This window comes from Salmo trutta, chromosome 26 (assembly GCF_901001165.1).
Source record: "Salmo trutta chromosome 26, fSalTru1.1, whole genome shotgun sequence".
NCBI lineage: Eukaryota > Metazoa > Chordata > Actinopteri > Salmoniformes > Salmonidae > Salmo > Salmo trutta.
The window spans coordinates 40,504,837-40,521,058 of record NC_042982.1 but is presented as its reverse complement, the minus strand read 5'-3'; the positions used below and the strand labels follow the sequence as shown (position 1 = coordinate 40,521,058).

The following is a 16,222-nucleotide window of genomic DNA, read 5'->3' as shown; positions in this document are numbered from 1 at the left end:
GTAGTTAACACAGTGTCCAAAGAAGGGCCAGAAGTATCCAGAATGGTGTCGTCTGCGTAAAGGTGGATCAGAGAATCACCAGCAGCAAGAGCGACATCATTGATGTATCAGAGAAAAGAGTTGGCCCGAGAATTGAACCCTGTGGCACCCCCATAGAGACTGCCAGAGGTCCGGACAACAGGCCCTCCGATTTTACACACTGAACTCTGTCTGAGAAATAGTTGGTGAACCAGGCAAGGCAGTCATTTGAGAAACCAAGGCTGATGAGTCTGCCGATAAGAATGTGGTGATTGACAGAGTCGAAAGCCTTGGCCAGGTCGATGAATACGGCAGCACAGTATTGTCTCTTATCGATGGCGGTTATGATATCATTTAGGACCTTGAGCGTGGCTAAGGTGCACCCATGACCAGCTCTTAAACCAGATTGCATAGCAGAGAAGGTACGGTGGGATTCAAAATGGTCGGTGATCTGTTTGTTAACTTGGCTTTCGAAGACCTTAGAAAGACAGGGTAGAATAGACATAGGTCTGTAGCAGTTTGGGTCTAGAGTGTCTCCCCCTTTGAAAAAGGGGATGACCGCAGTAGCTTTCCAATCTTTGGGGATCTCAGACGATACGAAAGAGAGGATGAACAGGCTAGTAATAGGGGTTGCAACAATTTTGGCGGATAATTTTAGAAAGAGAGGATCCAGATTGTCTAGCCCGCCTGATTTGTAGGGGTCCAGATTTTGCAGTTCCTTCAGAACATCAGCTATCTGGATTTTGGTGAAGGAGAAATGGGGGAGGCTTGGGCAAGTTGCTGTGGGGGGTGCAGGGCTGTTGACAGGGGTTGGGGTAGCCAGGTGGAAAGCATGGCCAGCCGTATAATTTTTTTATTGAAATTCTCAATTATCGCGGATTTATTGGTGGTGACAGTGTTTCCTAGCCTCAGTGCAGTGGGCATCTGGGAGGAGGTGCTCTTAATCTCTCTTTGGGCTTTACAGTGTCCCAGAATTTTTGGAGTTTGTGCTAAAGGATGCACATTTTTGTTTGAAAAAGCTAGTCTTTGCTTTCCTAACTGCCCTTGTATGTTGGTTCCTAACTTCCCTGAAAGTTGCATGCAGTCGCGTGGGCTATTCACAAAGGATGTTTTTGTGCTGGTCAAGGGCAGTCAGGTCTGGATTGAACCAAGGGCTATATCTGTTCCTGAATCTACATTTTTTGAATGGGGCATGCTTATTTAAGATGGTGTGGAAAGCACTTGTAAATAACAAGGCATCCTCTACTGACGGAATGAGGGCAATATCCTTTCAGGATACCCGGGCCAGGTCGATTAGAAAGGCCTGCTCGCTGAAGTGTTTTAAGGAGCGTTTGACAGTGATGAGGGGTGGTTGTTTTACCTCAGACCCATTACGGACGCAGGCAATGAGGCAGTGATCGCTAAGATCCTGGTTGAAGACAGCAGAGGTGTATTTGGAGGGCAGGTTGGTTAGGATGATATCTATGAGGGTGCCTGTGTTTACGGATTTGGGGTTGTACCTATTGTTGGTTCATTGATCATTGTGTGAGATAGAGGGCATCAAGCTTAAATTGAACGATTGCCGGGGTGTTAAGCATGTCCCTATTTGGGTCACCTAACAGCACAAGCTTTGAAGATAGATGAGAGGCAATAAATTCACATATGGTGTCCAGGGCACAGCTGGGGGCAGAAGGTGGTATTTTGCAAGCGCCACCGGTGAGAGACTTGTTTCTGGAAAGGTGGATTTTTAAAAGTAGAAGCTCAAATTGTTTGGGCACAGACCTGGAAAGTAAGACAGGTCTGTGCCCTGGCATGCAGTCACCAAAGAGCTAGAGTATGTGTCTGCACTGTGGGATACAGGGAATAAGGCGCGCTCACTGGCTGTGCACTTCTGTCTTTTATGGAGTACATGTCATTTACCTGTGCACAATCAAGAGTGGAAAGAGAGGCAAGCATTGCTACCTATTACATAGCGCTGCTACCTATTAGACAACCTACAAGCACTGCTACCTATTAGATATCCCTAATAATTTAGAACATGGTTAATAGATTGCACTGAGAATTTAGAACATGTTTAATAAATAGCACTGAGAATTTAGAACATGCTTAATAAATAGCACTGAGAATTTAGAACATGCTTAATAAATAGCACTGAGAATTTAGAACATGCTTAATAAATAGCACTGAGAATTTAGAACATGCTTAATAAATAGCACTGACAATTTAGAATAATGTTTCTTTGAGATTAAGACATTTAGAAACAGTATGGCCTGTAATAAAGCTGTCCCCTCTTGTAGTCATTAGACAGGTAGTGTTCCTGTGTGTGCATTTGTGTCCCCACAGATGAGCACATTTCCCTGGGACTGGAAATGGCATCTCTTGCTCAAAGGTGGGGAAGATCACCTCTGAGTAATATGGGGATTCTAAGGGGTGGATATATATTGCGCAAAGGAACACATATTTTTCTGTCAGTTCAGTACTTTTTTCAGTTTTAACCAAATGTTATATTTAACAATTTTGAGGGGATCAATAAGATTTTGTTGTTCGGATTTGTACCAAATGATCAATCCTCCAGAGTCTCTGACTCTATTGACAGAGCTGTGTTTCTGTGATGGCACAATTACCTCTCTGTAGCCTGTGGGACAGTGAGAGACAATGTCAGCCTTACACCATGTCTCCTGCAGAATGATGACGTCAACACCTTTAAGGTTTTTGTTGAACTCCAGTGCTAAACTCTTCAGTCCAAATTCTGATGAGTTTAGACCCTGAATGTTCCACACGCTGACTGACAGTGATTTCATGTTGCAAAAAGAAAGAATAGCACAGTCGGAAATACAGTAACTACTTACTTTTAAGTTGTTAAGAGTGAGGTAAATAGGATAAAAGCAAAAACAATTATGTTATATATTATATAAATATACACTACCGTTCAAACGTTTGGGGTCACTTAGACATTTCCTTGTTTCAGAAAGAAAAGCAATTTTTTTGTCCATTAAAATAACATAAAATTGATCTGAAATACAGTGCAGACATTTTTCATGTTGTAAATGACTATTGTAGCTGGAAACGGCAGATTTTTTTATGGAATATCTACGTAGGCGTACAAAGGTCCATTATCAGCAACCATCACTTCTGTGTTCCAGTGGGACGTTGTGTTAGCTAATCCAGGTTTAGCATTTTAAAAGGTTAATTTATCATTAGAAAACCCTTTTGCAATTCTGTTATCACAGCTGAAAACGGTTGTTCTTTCTGAATAGAAAGAGGAGTGGCCTCGGTGCACAACTGAGCAAGAGGACAAGTACATTAGAGTGTAGTTTGAGAAACAAACACCTCACAAGTCCTCAACTGGTACCTGTAAAACACGAGTTTCAACATCAACAGTGAAGAGGCAACTCCGGGATGCTGGCCTTCTAGGCAGAGTTTCTCTGTCCAGTGTCTGTGTCCTTTTGCCCAACTTAATCTTTTATTTTTATTTGCCAGTCTGAGATATGGCTTTTTCTTTGCAACTCTCCCTAGAAGCCCAGCATATTCCTATTAATTGAACAGGTAAACTTTTAGTACAGTAGGTGTATGTGTGTGTGTGTGTGTGTGTGTGTGTGTGTGTGTGTGTGTGTGTGTGTGTGTGTGTGTGTGTGTGTGTGTGTGTGTGTGTGTGTGTGTCCGTGTGTCCGTGTGTGTGTGTGTGTGTTTAGTGCAGTCTAGTGCAGTTTAGTGTAGAAGTATTGAAGGAGCTGTTTAATCACTCAATGAGATTAAAGGGATTAAAGTCTTCGCGGGCAGTAGAGTGGAGATGGTGATGTGGGAGTTGGGGGAACCACTCAGAGGCCCTCTCTCTTACTCTGTTCACCAGGCTGCCTACTCTCTCCTGCTCCTCTCGCAGGTTGTTGGTGCCAGTGTGAATAATAATGTGGCCTGGTGTGTCAATGTCAGGCTGGGACAGGATGTGGAGTGCATCCTGCGTTTTTGGGCACCATATTATGGACATCTTGTGGTCGGGGAAGAGTTTATCCTCTTGGATGAATTTCCCAATTGGGTCAATGAGTATGGCTACCTCAGTGGGTTTTACCAGAGTAGATGGTTTACGGTCTGGGGCTAGGGTACTGAGCCTGTATCTCAGCAGGCTGATGGTGGTCTTGACTCTGGTGGTTGTAGGCAGGTAGGGGGGAGGATAGACCTGTTGTGTGGGTGTAGGTCTGGGCCTGGGCTCGTGTTGTTGGGGTGCCTGAGGAGAGAGGTTGGGGGACTGTCCTTGTCTTTTTTGGAATCCGTTATTTCCTTAGGGTGGGGAAGTCCTGCACAAAAGAGCTGAGTGCAGCGTCACTGCCCTGGACCATGACAGTGCCGTTCTGGTACATGTTTACCATCAGAAACATGTTTTCCTGGTCCTTCTCGCTGTCCTCAAAAATGTGGATTTGCCTTCCCTTGTAGATGCCTTTCTTTGTCGTATAGCTGAAATGCCTGGTTACAGCTGTATGCCAGGCAGTAGTGTGGTCTGTGTAAAATAACAGGTTTGTAACAGTCCTTTTGTGAGCAGTCGGCAAAGAAAGAAGGGGGGGAAAGAGGGGGAAGTCTCTCAGTCTCTGCTGCTGCTGGTGTTGCTATGGTTACCACCAGTAAACAGTTGGAGTTAGATGGTAAGTTAGCAAACAGATTTGAATTTGGCTAGCTAGCACGATTAAGATTGGTCTTTCAACTCACTTTCTGTCAATCATTTTCTACTGTGTTGATCTCCAGATGTTCAATTTGGTTACCTATGCATTTAGTGCTTATTGAAATGTGTTAATCTCACTCTTAACAACCAGAAAGTTCAGGAGCTGTTCTTCAGCATGACTTAATTAAAAAAAATATTTAGAGTACAGTGTGATGTAATATCTGTCTGAATGGGTCCATCAGATGTTGTTGAAGAACAGATACTGTATCTCCTGTACTACACATTACCTTCAATAACATCACCCTCACAGGCTTTCTCCAATTACCCCCAATTACCTGCTCCCCAAGTTATCCTCCAATAACAAGTCCCAATTAACCCCCTCCTGCCCCTTCCTCCCTACAAGCACCCCCTGGTGGCTGTGTGCTTGTTTTTTAGCCGGGGGCTCATTTCTCCCTATATCAGCAGCTCCCCTTCTCTCCTCTTCCTCTCCCTCTTTCACTCTGACTCTCTGCAGGAGATGCCAGACTGACAGACACTCATCCTCTCTCTCTCTGTCTGTCTGTCTGTCTGTCTGTCTGTCTGTCTGTCTGTCTGTCTGTCTCACCAGGATACGATTTACTGTTGCCAGGTAGAGCAGAAGTAGAACAAGGTTGTTTGTGTCAATCGCTGTTTTTTCACGTCTGCTTACAGGTGGCTGTGGTGTATGGTGAATATCTTCACTGATGGCACTTTTTGTTAATATAATTCTGTCTACAGAGTGTTCTGTCTGGAAGGTCTTGGTTTGGTCTCTCTCCAACAGGTGACGGAACTCTCCCAGTCTTCGGCCTTGTCTCTCTCCAGGTGATGAGCCTGTGTGGCTGGCTGTGGCTGCTCTACTGTCTCCATGTCCCTGGGTGTGTCTGGGGTCTGGATGGAGGTGGAGAGGGGGCTTGTCGGCTGGTAGCTAAGCCCGTCTCCGGCAGTGTTTATCGGGCAGGAGATGTGGTCATTGGGGGCCTGTTCCCCATCCATGTGGAAGCCCCTCTACCAGAGCAGGAGTTCAGGAGCATTAAGGGAAATTCTACCTGTGCAATGTACGCAGCTTGTGAGATAACAGCTTTTTGTCATTGTGTTTTCACTTGAAGGTATTGTGTATTCAATTACCTCCTATCGCTCTGTTTCTTCCTTTCTTCCATCTGTCAGTTTCAACCAGCGTGCTTACCGCTGGCTCCAGACTATGATCTTTGCTGTGGAGGAGATTAACCGTGACCCAGCCCTCCTGCCTAACCTCACCCTGGGGTTCCTGGCTTCTGACACATGCCGAACAGAGGGCACCACCCTGGGGGCAGCCCTAGCCATGGTGACCGGCAAGGAGGCCTCCGTGGTGGGCACAGAGTGTGGCACAACCCCCGAGGTTCCCGTCATTATAGGGGATGCCCGCTCCTCAGCTTCCATCGTGGCGGCACAAACCCTCGGGCCGTTTGATTTACCCATGGTGAGGCAGGGGTTGGATTACATGCTGGGATGAGATGATGACTCTTTTCACATTACATTTCAATCTCTATCTAGATTTCTCTCTCTAACGTTTACTTTCCTTCTTCCTCTGCTCTCTGTCTCTTACAAATTATAATAATCCTTGACTCTCGCTCTCTCTCTCTCTGTCTCTCACTGTCTCACTCTCTCTCTCTCTCTCTCAATCTGTATTCTCCCAGGTGAGTTACTTAGCCACCTGTGCGTGTTTGAGTGACAACTGGAAGTACCCCTCGTTCTTCCGTACGGTACCCAGCGATGCCTTCCAGGCTCGAGCCATGGCCAGGCTGCTGCGTCTGCTGAGATGGGTGTGGGTGGGGCTGGTGTCAGAGGATGATGACTATGGCAGGTTTGGGGTTCAGCTGCTTCTCCACGAGCTCCAGGGATCTGGGGTGTGTGTCGCTTACTCTGAGGTCCTCCCCAAGGTATGACCTCACTCTGATGATCTGACAGTATACTCACTTTTTTGCTCTGTCTTTCTCTCTCTCTTTCACTGTGACTCCCCCTCTCTTCTAATCTAATAGAAACTCTCTCTCTGATTTTCTCTAACTCTCTGCCCTTTCTCTCATTGATGGTCATCTGCAAGTTACCGTCTAGGAGAAAGATCAGGCACATTGCGGACACCATCAGAGGATCTACTGCCAGAGTGGTTGTGGCATTTGTAGGATTCACGGGTTATGCAGGGGTGAGCCGTTACCGGTCAGAGTAATGTTAATGATTTGTAACACAGCTGTAGCAGTGTCCTTGTGTCTTACCATGTCTTGATGCCCTTTATAGACACAATAATTTCCTAATTGATAATCACGCATTTCAGCTTGACTATCTTGATCTTTTTAACGATTTCATTCTCCAGGCCCTGATGGAAGAGGTTGTCCGTCAGAACATTACAGATAAGCAGTGGATTGCCTCAGAGTCCTGGGTCACCTACTCTACTATAGCCGCCCCAAAAAACCTGCCCTCTCTTGCCGGGACAATCGGTTTTGCCCTGAAGAAAGCTGACATTCTCGGCCTGGGGCCTTTCCTAACACGCCTCCATCCAGGCGGGGACTACAAGAAGTCTGACCCATTCCTGAGGGAATTGTGGGAGGAGATGTTTGGGTGTTCTCTGGGGGTTGACCTCAGCGTGACCCAGTCGTCCAGGCGACAGTGTACTGGGTCAGAGGTCATACGTGAGGGAGACTTTACACCTAAATCTCTGTTTTTTGTCCAGATTCCCAATGTTATCTCAGTTAAATAATGTGTCAATCCTAGGTGAGGGGGAGAGCCAGTATGCTGACGTGTCTCAGCTGAGAGCCAGCTATAATGTGTACAAGGCTGTGTACGCCATCGCCTACGCCATACAGGATATGATGGCCTGTCGACCAGGGGACGGAGTCTTTAAGGGTGGACAGTGCCCTGATATCAGGAAGCTTCAGCCCAGCCAGGTGAGAACAACATGTTGATGTGTTTTCAAGTTAACAACACTAATGTTTCCAGTCAGGATACAGTGAAAACACTTTGTAAGGTTTGAGTTCTAAAGAACCAAAGCCGCAACTGGTTCTAACTCTTAATCCTGTTCCAATGCCCTTTTCTCTTTGAGATTGTTCGTTATCTGAGGGGAGTGAACTTCAGTACTCCTGTGGGGGAATCTTTCCACTTCGACATGAATGGTGATCCGCCTGCCTCTTATGACATCATCAACTGGCATGTCACCCCCGAGGGGACGGCAGAGTTTGTCCAGGTCGGACATTTTCTGTCCTCTGAGGGATCGGACGACCAGTTTCACATGGACATGGATAAAGTGGTGTGGGGTGGGGGCCGCGGAGAGGAGGTGTGAACTGTTCAGTTTAGTTTCACTGAGGCAGAGAGGTGTGTGTGTGTGTGTGTGTGTGTGTGTGTGTGTGTGTGTGTGTGTGTGTGTGTGATGGAGAGAGATTTATTGAGTTTATCACCCTGAGGCAGACATTCAGAAAAGAAAAAGACATAAAGAAGACCAAATAAATAACAGGGGAATGGTATCTCAGACAGAAAGTCAACACGACACTGAACGGTATCTTTTTTTAACTAGGCAAGTCAGTTTAAAACAAATTCTCATTTACAATGACAGCCTACCCCAGCCAAACCCGGAAGACACTCAAATGTGATACAGCTTGGATTTGAACCAGGGACTGTAGTGATGCCTTAGAACGCTGAGCCACTCAGGGGGAACATGATACTGAAATTTAGATATTTGTGTGGTCATATTCCTGACATAGTCCCCAGAGGGGTCCAGCGAGCCTGTCTGTCTGTGTAATAATGATGATAACAGCAATGATGATGACGATGATAACTTCTTCCTCTCCCCCCTCTGGTAGGTCCCTGTGTCTGTATGCAGTGCTGACTGTCCCCCTGGTACCAGGCATGCAGCACAGAAGGGTAGGCCTGTGTGCTGCTTTGACTGCCTGTCCTGTGCTGAGGGAGAGATCAGCAACACAACAGGTAGTCTATCTAGGGTTCTGATTCCAATTCATATTTTTCCTCACTCCTGACTGGTCCTGATTAGGACACCTCATTCTTCTTCCTTCTCTATCAGGGTCAGTTGAGTGTATTAGGTGTCTAGAGCGGTTCTGGTCCAACCCTGATCGTACAGCCTGCATCCCCCAGCTGGTGGACTTCCTCTCCTACAGTGACACAATGGGTGTCATCCTGTCTGTCATCTCAGTTTCCGGGGCAACACTCACAGCCGGTGCCCTGGCCACCTTCCTCTACCACCGTCACACGGCCTTGGTGAGTTGAATCATATGATCATATATAGAGGTACTGGACAGAGATGAGATTGTGTCATTTAAGGTTTGAATTTCTGACATCACTTTGTCTAAATTATAATTTTCTGTCACTTTCCAGGTGAAAGCCAACAACTCTGAGCTCAGCTTCCTGCTCCTGCTGTCGCTCAAGCTCTGCTTCCTGTGTGCACTGGTTTTCATTGGCCAGCCAAAGCCATGGACATGCATGCTGAGACACACCCTGTTTGGTATAAGCTTTGTGTTCTGCATCTCCTGTCTGCTCAGCAGGACTGTGGTGGTGCTGGTGGCCTTCAGGGCCACTCTGCCTGGAGAGAACCTGATGAGATACTTCAGCCCCACCCAGCAGAGAATGGGTATCTCATTCTGCACACTCATCCAGGTCTATTTTTTAATACTTTCTATTGGAATGTCATTGACCATATTATTTGTTATTATGGTAACTGTGCTTGCGTTTTCCTTCCACCTCCGTTCCCTTCCACAGGTGCTGATCTGTGTACTGTGGCTGGCCCTAGCTCCACCCCGACCTGCTGAGAGGGGGGACAGAGAGGGTCGTGGGCCGAGGGTGGTCCTGGAGTGTGAGGTGGGCTCTGTGGTTGGTTTCTCTCTGGTGCTGGGCTACATCGGCCTGCTGGCCTCCCTCTGTCTCCTCTTAGCCTTCCTGGCCAGGAAACTCCCAGACAACTTCAATGAGGCCAAGTTCATCACCTTCAGCATGCTGATCTTCTGTGCTGTGTGGATCTCCTTCATCCCTGCCTACGTCAGCACTCCTGGGAAGTACACAGTAGCTGTAGAGATCTTTGCCATCCTGGCATCCAGCTTTGGGCTGCTGTTCTGTCTGTTTGCTCCAAAGTGTTACATCATCCTTCTGAGACCAGAGAGAAACACCAAGAAACACATGATGTCCAAATAGAAACCACCAAGAAACACATGATGTCCAATTAGAAACCACCAAGAAACACATGATGTCCAATTAGAAACCACCAAGAAACACATGATGTCCAATTAGAAACCACCAAGAAACACATGATGTCCAATTAGAAACCACCAAGAAACACATGATGTCCAATTAGAAACCACCAAGAAACACATGATATCCAATTAGAAACCACCAAGAAGCACATGATGTCCAATTAGAAACCACCAAGGAACACATGATGTCCAATTAGAAACCACCAGAAACACATGATGTCCATTTAGAAACCACCAGAAACACATGATGTCCAATTAGAAACCACCAAGAAACACATGATGTCCAATTAGAAACCACCAGGAAACACATGATGTCCAATTAGAAACCACAAAGAAACACATGATGACCAATTAGAAATCACCAAGAAACACATGATGGACAATTATTAACTTACACATACTCAAATTTGGATTTAGGGCTCGTTGATATTCATTTCAACTGGGGAATGTCCATTGTGTTTTGAAACATACATTTCCTGCTAAACCTTCACTATATTACTTTCTTATTATTAGTATGTGTTCTTATAATGTGTCAGAATGAAACACGTCTATATGAACAATACCAATAAAGATTACGTAGTGTCTACTGATGCTGGAAGAGTTAGTATTGAGTCTGTCTGACAGAACTTACAGACCCCCTACACGATTACTTCGTCACCCAGTCAGTGTGTGCGTGAATGTGAGTGTGTGTGTGTGTGTGTGTGTGCGTATGAGTGTGTGTCCCTCATCGTATACCAAAATGAAAACAGAAACATTCCACTGTTTTCTTAACCACTGTGGGAACCTCTCCACTCCCCATCACTCCTTCTTCATACCCAAGAAGACTCAAGGCTGTAATCGCTTCCAAAGGTGCTTCAACAAAATACTGAGTAAAGGGTCTGAATACTTTTTTTATTTTGTATAAATTTACATACATTTCTAAAAAACAATTTTTGCTTTGTCATTGTGGGGTATTGTGTGTAGATTTGTGAGGGAAAAAAATGATTTAGTCATTTTTAGAATAAGGCTGGAATGTAACAAAATGTGGAAAAAGTCAAGGGGTCTGAAAACTTTCCGAATGCACTGTATGTGCTCATATTTCGAGAGTTGCTGGATGGCATTGGAAACCCATTCATGTATTTGTGACACCATATATAATCAATATTTAGTGGAAGAACATAAACTGCTTTGGAGGCACATAGTTGCAGGGAATGACAAACACATTTAATGTAGACCTTATTCGGATTGTGTTCTTGAAATTTTGTCAGGACGGAGCTGTTTTTGACTCACATTGTGGTTCAGCCATCTGTGGCTAGACTGATGCAGTTTACTGTCATCAAGAAACTTGAACAAGGCATTGGTAAAGGTCAGTGAGTCAGCAGCTGGAATGATTATTATTCCTCCAAATGTGCTTATGATTTGAAAGAGTTTATTGCTGTGGTGTTTCATCAGAACACCCACCTGCTTCTCAGTCGTGACATCAGGACTTTCATCAGTAATCATTGAGTAAGACACATTCCCAATGTCCTTTATTGGTTCCTCATGCACTGCAGGCCCAACAACTGCATTTATGAGTGCTGTGCATTTTCTTTCTGTGAATATTGATTCCTTTCTTTGCAATGTCTGACATTCCCAAAGATTGGAAAGCTGCCGCTGTCATCCCCCTCTTCAAAGGGGGTGACACTCTAGACCCAAACTTCTATAGACCTATATCGGGACCTATGGCAGTCTCTATGGGGGTGCCACAGGGTTGAATTCTCGGGCCGATTCTCTTCTCTGTATACATCAATGATGTCGCTCTTGCTGCTGGTGATTCTCTGATCCACCTCTATGCAGATGACATCATTCTGTATACTTCTGGCCCCCTCAAATAGTTGGTGAACCAGGCAAGGCAGTCATTTGAGAAACCAAGGCTGATGAGTCTGCCGATAAGAATGTGGTGATTGACAGAGTCGATAGCCTTGGCCAGGTCGATGAATACGGTAGCACAGTATTGTCTCTTATCGATGGTGGTTATGATATCATTTAGGACCTTGAGCGTGGCTAAGGTGCACCCATGACCAGCTCTGAAACCAGATTGCATAGCAGAGAAGGTACGGTGGGATTCAAAATGGTCGGTAATCTGTTTGTTAACTTGTCTTTCGAAGACCTTAGAAAGACAGGGTAGGATAGATATAGGTCTGTAGCAGTTTGGGTCTAGAGTGTCTCCCTTTTGAAAAGGGGGATGACCGCGGCAGCTTTCCAATCTTTTGGGATCTCGGACGATACGAAAGAGAGGTTGAACAGGCTAGTAATAGGGGTTGCAACAATTTTGGTGGACAATTTTAGAAAGAGAGGGTCCAGATTTTCTAGCACGCCTGATTTGTAGGGGTCCAGATTTTGCAGTTCTTTCAGAACATCAGCTATCTGGATTTGGGTGAAGGATAAATGGGGGAGGCTTGGGCAAGTTGCTGTGGGCCGTAGAAAAATGCTTATTGAAATTCTCAATTATCGCGGATTTATCGGTGGTGACAGTGTTTCCTAGCCTCAGTGCAGTGGGCATCTGTGAGGAGGTGCTCTTAATCTCATTGGACTTTACACTGTCCCAGAATTTTTGGAGTTTGTGCTAAAGGATGCAAATTTCTGTTTGAAAAAGCTAGTCTTTGCTTTCCTAACTGCCCTTGTATGTTGGTTACTAACTTCCCTGAAAAGTTGCATATCGCGTGGGCTATTCACAAAGGATGTTTTTGTGCTGGTCAAGGGCAGTCAGGTCTGGAGTGAACCAAGAGCTATATCTGTTCCTGATTCTACATTTTTTGAATGGGGCATGCTTATTTAAGATGGTGTGGAAAGCACTTGTAAATAACAAGGCATCCTCTACTGAAGGAATGAGGGCAATATCCTTCCAGGATACCCGGGCCAGGTCGATTAGAAAGGCCTGCTCGCTGAAGTGTTTTAAGGAGCGTTTGACAGTGATGAGGGGTAGTTGTTTTACCTCAGACCCATTACGGATGCAGGCAATGAGGCAGTGATCGCTAAGATCCTGGTTGAAGACAGCAGAGGTGTATTTGGAGGGCAGGTTGGTTAGGATGATATCTATGAGGGTGCCTGTGTTTACGGATTTGGGGTTGTACCTATTGTTGGTTCATTGATCATTTGTGTGAGATAGAGGGCATCAAGCTTAAATTGAACGATTGCCGGGGTGTTAAGCATGTCCCTATTTGGGTCACCTAACAGCACAAGCTTTGAAGATAGATGGGAGGCAATCAATTCACATATGGTGTCCAGGGCACAGCTGGGGGCAGAAGGTGGTATTTTGCAAGCGGCACCGGTGAAAGACTTGTTTCTGGAAAGGTGGATTTTTAAAAGTAGAAGCTCAAATTGTTTGGGCACAGACCTGGAAAGTAAGACAGGTCTGTGCCCTGGCATGCAGTCACCAAAGAGCTACAGTATGTGTCTGCACTGTGGGATACAGGGAATAAGGCGCGCTCACTGGCTGTATACTGCTGTCTTTTAGGGAGTACATGTCATTTACCTGTGCACAATCAAGAGTGGAAAGAGAGGCAAGCATTGCTACCTATTACATAGCGCTGCTACCTATTAGACTACCTACAAGCACTGCTACCTATTGGATATCCCTAATAATTTAGAACATGGCTAATAGATAGCACTGAGAATTTAGAACATGCTTAATAAATAGCACTGAGAATTTAGAACAAGCTTAATAGATAGCACTGAGAATTTAGAACAATGTTTCTTTGGCTGAGATTAAGACATTTAGAAACAGTATGGCCTGTAATAAAGCTGTCCCCTCTTGTAGTCATTAGACAGGTAGTGTTCCTGTCAAGTAGTTTTTTCAGTTTTAACCAAATGTGATATTTAACAATTTTGAGGGTGTCAATAAGATTCTGTAGTTCGGATTTGTACCAAATGATCAATCCTCCAGAGTCTCTGCCTCTATTGACAAAGCTGTGTTTCTGTGATGGCACAATTACCTCTCTGTAGCCTGTGGGACAGTGAGAGACAATGTCAGCCTTACACCATGTCTCCTGCAGAATGATGACGTCAACACCTTTAAGATTTTTGTTGAACTTCAGTGCTAAACTCTTCAGTCCAAAGACTGAGTTTAGACTCTGAATGTTCCACACGCTGACTGACAGTGATTTCATGTTGCAAAAAGAAAATTGAACAGTAAGAAATACAAATACTAACTTTTAAGTTGTTAAGAGTGAGATAAATACGATAAAAGCAAAAACAATGATGTTATATATTATATATATATACACTACCGTTCAAACGTTTGGGGTCACTTAGACATTACCTTGTTTCAGAAAGAAAAGCACATTTTTTGGACCATTAAAATAACACACAATTAATCAAATATACAGTGTAGACATTGTTCATGTTGTAAAGGACTATTGTAGCTGGAAACGGCAGATCTTTTTATGGAATATCTACGTAGGCGTACAAAGGTCCATTATCAGCAACCATCACTCCAAGGTTCCAATGGCACGTTGTGTTAGCTAATCCAAGTTTAGCATTTTAAAAGGCTAATTTATCATTAGAAAACCCTTTTGCAATTATGTTAGCACAGCTGAAAACGGTTGTCTTTCTGAATAGAAAGAGGAGTGGGAGGCCCCAGTGCACAACTGAGCAAGAGGACAAGTACATTAGAGTGTAGTTTGAGAAACAAACACCTCACAAGTCCTCAACTGGTACCTGTAAAACACGAGTTTCAACATCAACAGTGAAGAGGCAAATCCGGAATGCTGGCCTTCTTGGCAGAGTTCCTCTGTCCAGTGTCTGTGTCCTTTTGCCCATCTTAATCGTTTATTTTTATTGGCCAGTCTGAGATATGGCTTTTTCTTTGCAACTCTGCCTAGGTGCCCAGCATATTCCTATAAATTGAACAAGTAAACCTTTAGTACAATAGGTGTGTCGTGTCTTTGGGCACCATTAACTGAATACATGTTTATCAAAATAACTCCCTGTTATTATTATTACGCGATTAAAGTGATTAATCGTTTAACTGTAATTAACTAGGAGATCGGGGCACCAAGGAAAATATTCAGATTACAAAGTTATAATTTTCCTAATATAACTTTCCTATATTATAACATTATATATTATATTATAGTATAGGCCGATTATCTTCTCGTTTAAATGGTGTATTTTACCTCGCGTCCGTCTCATTCCAAACGTCGTAAATTGTTGTATCTGCACGAACCCAGTCTTTACTAAAAGTCATCCATACATTAATTGTCTTAAAATCGTAATTCACAGAAAGGCATACAAAACAGTAATTATCTTTACAAAGAAATGGTAGAGGAATGTGCCCTAGTGGGCTAAACCGGCATGGCTGGCGGCTTGTTAAAACAAAGGGTCATAAAGGGCAGCCGAGAAGACCCTACAGAGTTGATAAATATTAACAATTGATATGCTAATCCTTTGCACATGAACGCTCACTCATTCGGGAACAATTTCAAACACTATATATTTACGCTCAGTGTGTGTCGGGATCCTTGTTGGAGAGTTCTGTTCTGTCCAAACGATGTTAGGATGAAACAGTCAGAGGTCACCAAGCGCAACATAGCTTCAGCCTGGCCTGTTGAGGAGTGACGGACTCCATCCTAGCTGGAGGGGTGCTCTCATCTTATCTACGAACATAGACAGGGCTCTCTACTCCTCTAGCTACACAATGAAATAGGGTGCAGGCCAGGCAGCAGGCTGTTAGCCAGCCTGCTTGTTTAGTGGAGTCTGCCACTAGCACAGTCAGTGTAGTCAGCTTAGCTTTCCCCATTGAGACCGTGTCTGTGCCTCGATCTAGGTTGGGCAAAATTAAAGATGGCGGTGTTCGCTTTAGCAATCTCACTAGTATAAAGACCTCCTCCATTCCTGCAATTATTGAAAGAGATTGTGACACCTCACATCTCAAAATTGGGTTACTTAATGTTAGATCCCTCACTTCCAAGGCAGTTATAGTCAATGAACTAATCACTGATCATAATCTTGATGTGATTGGCCTGACTGAAACATGGTTTAAGCCTGATGAATTTACTGTGTTAAATGAGGCCTCACCCCCTGGTTACACTAGTGACCATACCCCCCGTGCATCTGGCAAAGGCGGAGGTGTTGCTAACATTTATGATAGCAAATTTCAATTTACAAAAAAACAAAACAATGACGTTTTCGTCTTTTGAGCTTCTAGTCATGAAATCTATGCAGCCTACTCAATCACTTTTTATAGCTACTGTTTACAGGCCTCCTGGGCCATATGCAGTGTTCCTCACTGAGTTTCCTGAATTCCTATCGGATCTTTTAGTCATAGCAGATAATATTCAAATTTTTGGTGACTTTAACATTCACATGGAAAAGT

At 44.4% G+C, this 16,222-nt stretch overlaps 1 protein-coding gene across 1 annotated transcript; it reads left to right on the top strand.

Moving 5' to 3' along the window:
- The first annotated feature begins 5,452 nt into the window (after positions 1-5,452).
- On the top strand, positions 5,453-9,829 carry LOC115163993 (extracellular calcium-sensing receptor-like). Its single transcript, XM_029716160.1, has 11 exons — positions 5,453-5,721; positions 5,831-6,122; positions 6,340-6,582; positions 6,744-6,842; positions 7,011-7,326; positions 7,409-7,581; positions 7,737-7,967; positions 8,491-8,614; positions 8,709-8,902; positions 9,020-9,298; positions 9,401-9,829. The coding sequence occupies exons 1-11, from the start codon at positions 5,492-5,494 to the stop codon at positions 9,827-9,829; spliced, it is 2,610 nt and encodes an 869-aa protein (XP_029572020.1). The 5' UTR covers positions 5,453-5,491.
- The last annotated feature ends 6,393 nt before the right edge of the window (positions 9,830-16,222 follow it).

Excerpts from the sequence above, each read along its gene's own strand:
- LOC115163993 (XM_029716160.1), top strand. The coding sequence starts at position 5,492 with ATGAGCCTGTGTGGCTGGCTGTGGCTGCTCTACTGTCTCCATGTCCCT. Across the intron at positions 7,327-7,408 it reads TACTGGGTCAGAGGTCATAC|GTGAGGGGGAGAGCCAGTAT; the intron begins GTGAGGGAGACT and ends TGTCAATCCTAG. Across the intron at positions 7,968-8,490 it reads GTGGGGGCCGCGGAGAGGAG|GTCCCTGTGTCTGTATGCAG; the intron begins GTGTGAACTGTT and ends CCCCTCTGGTAG.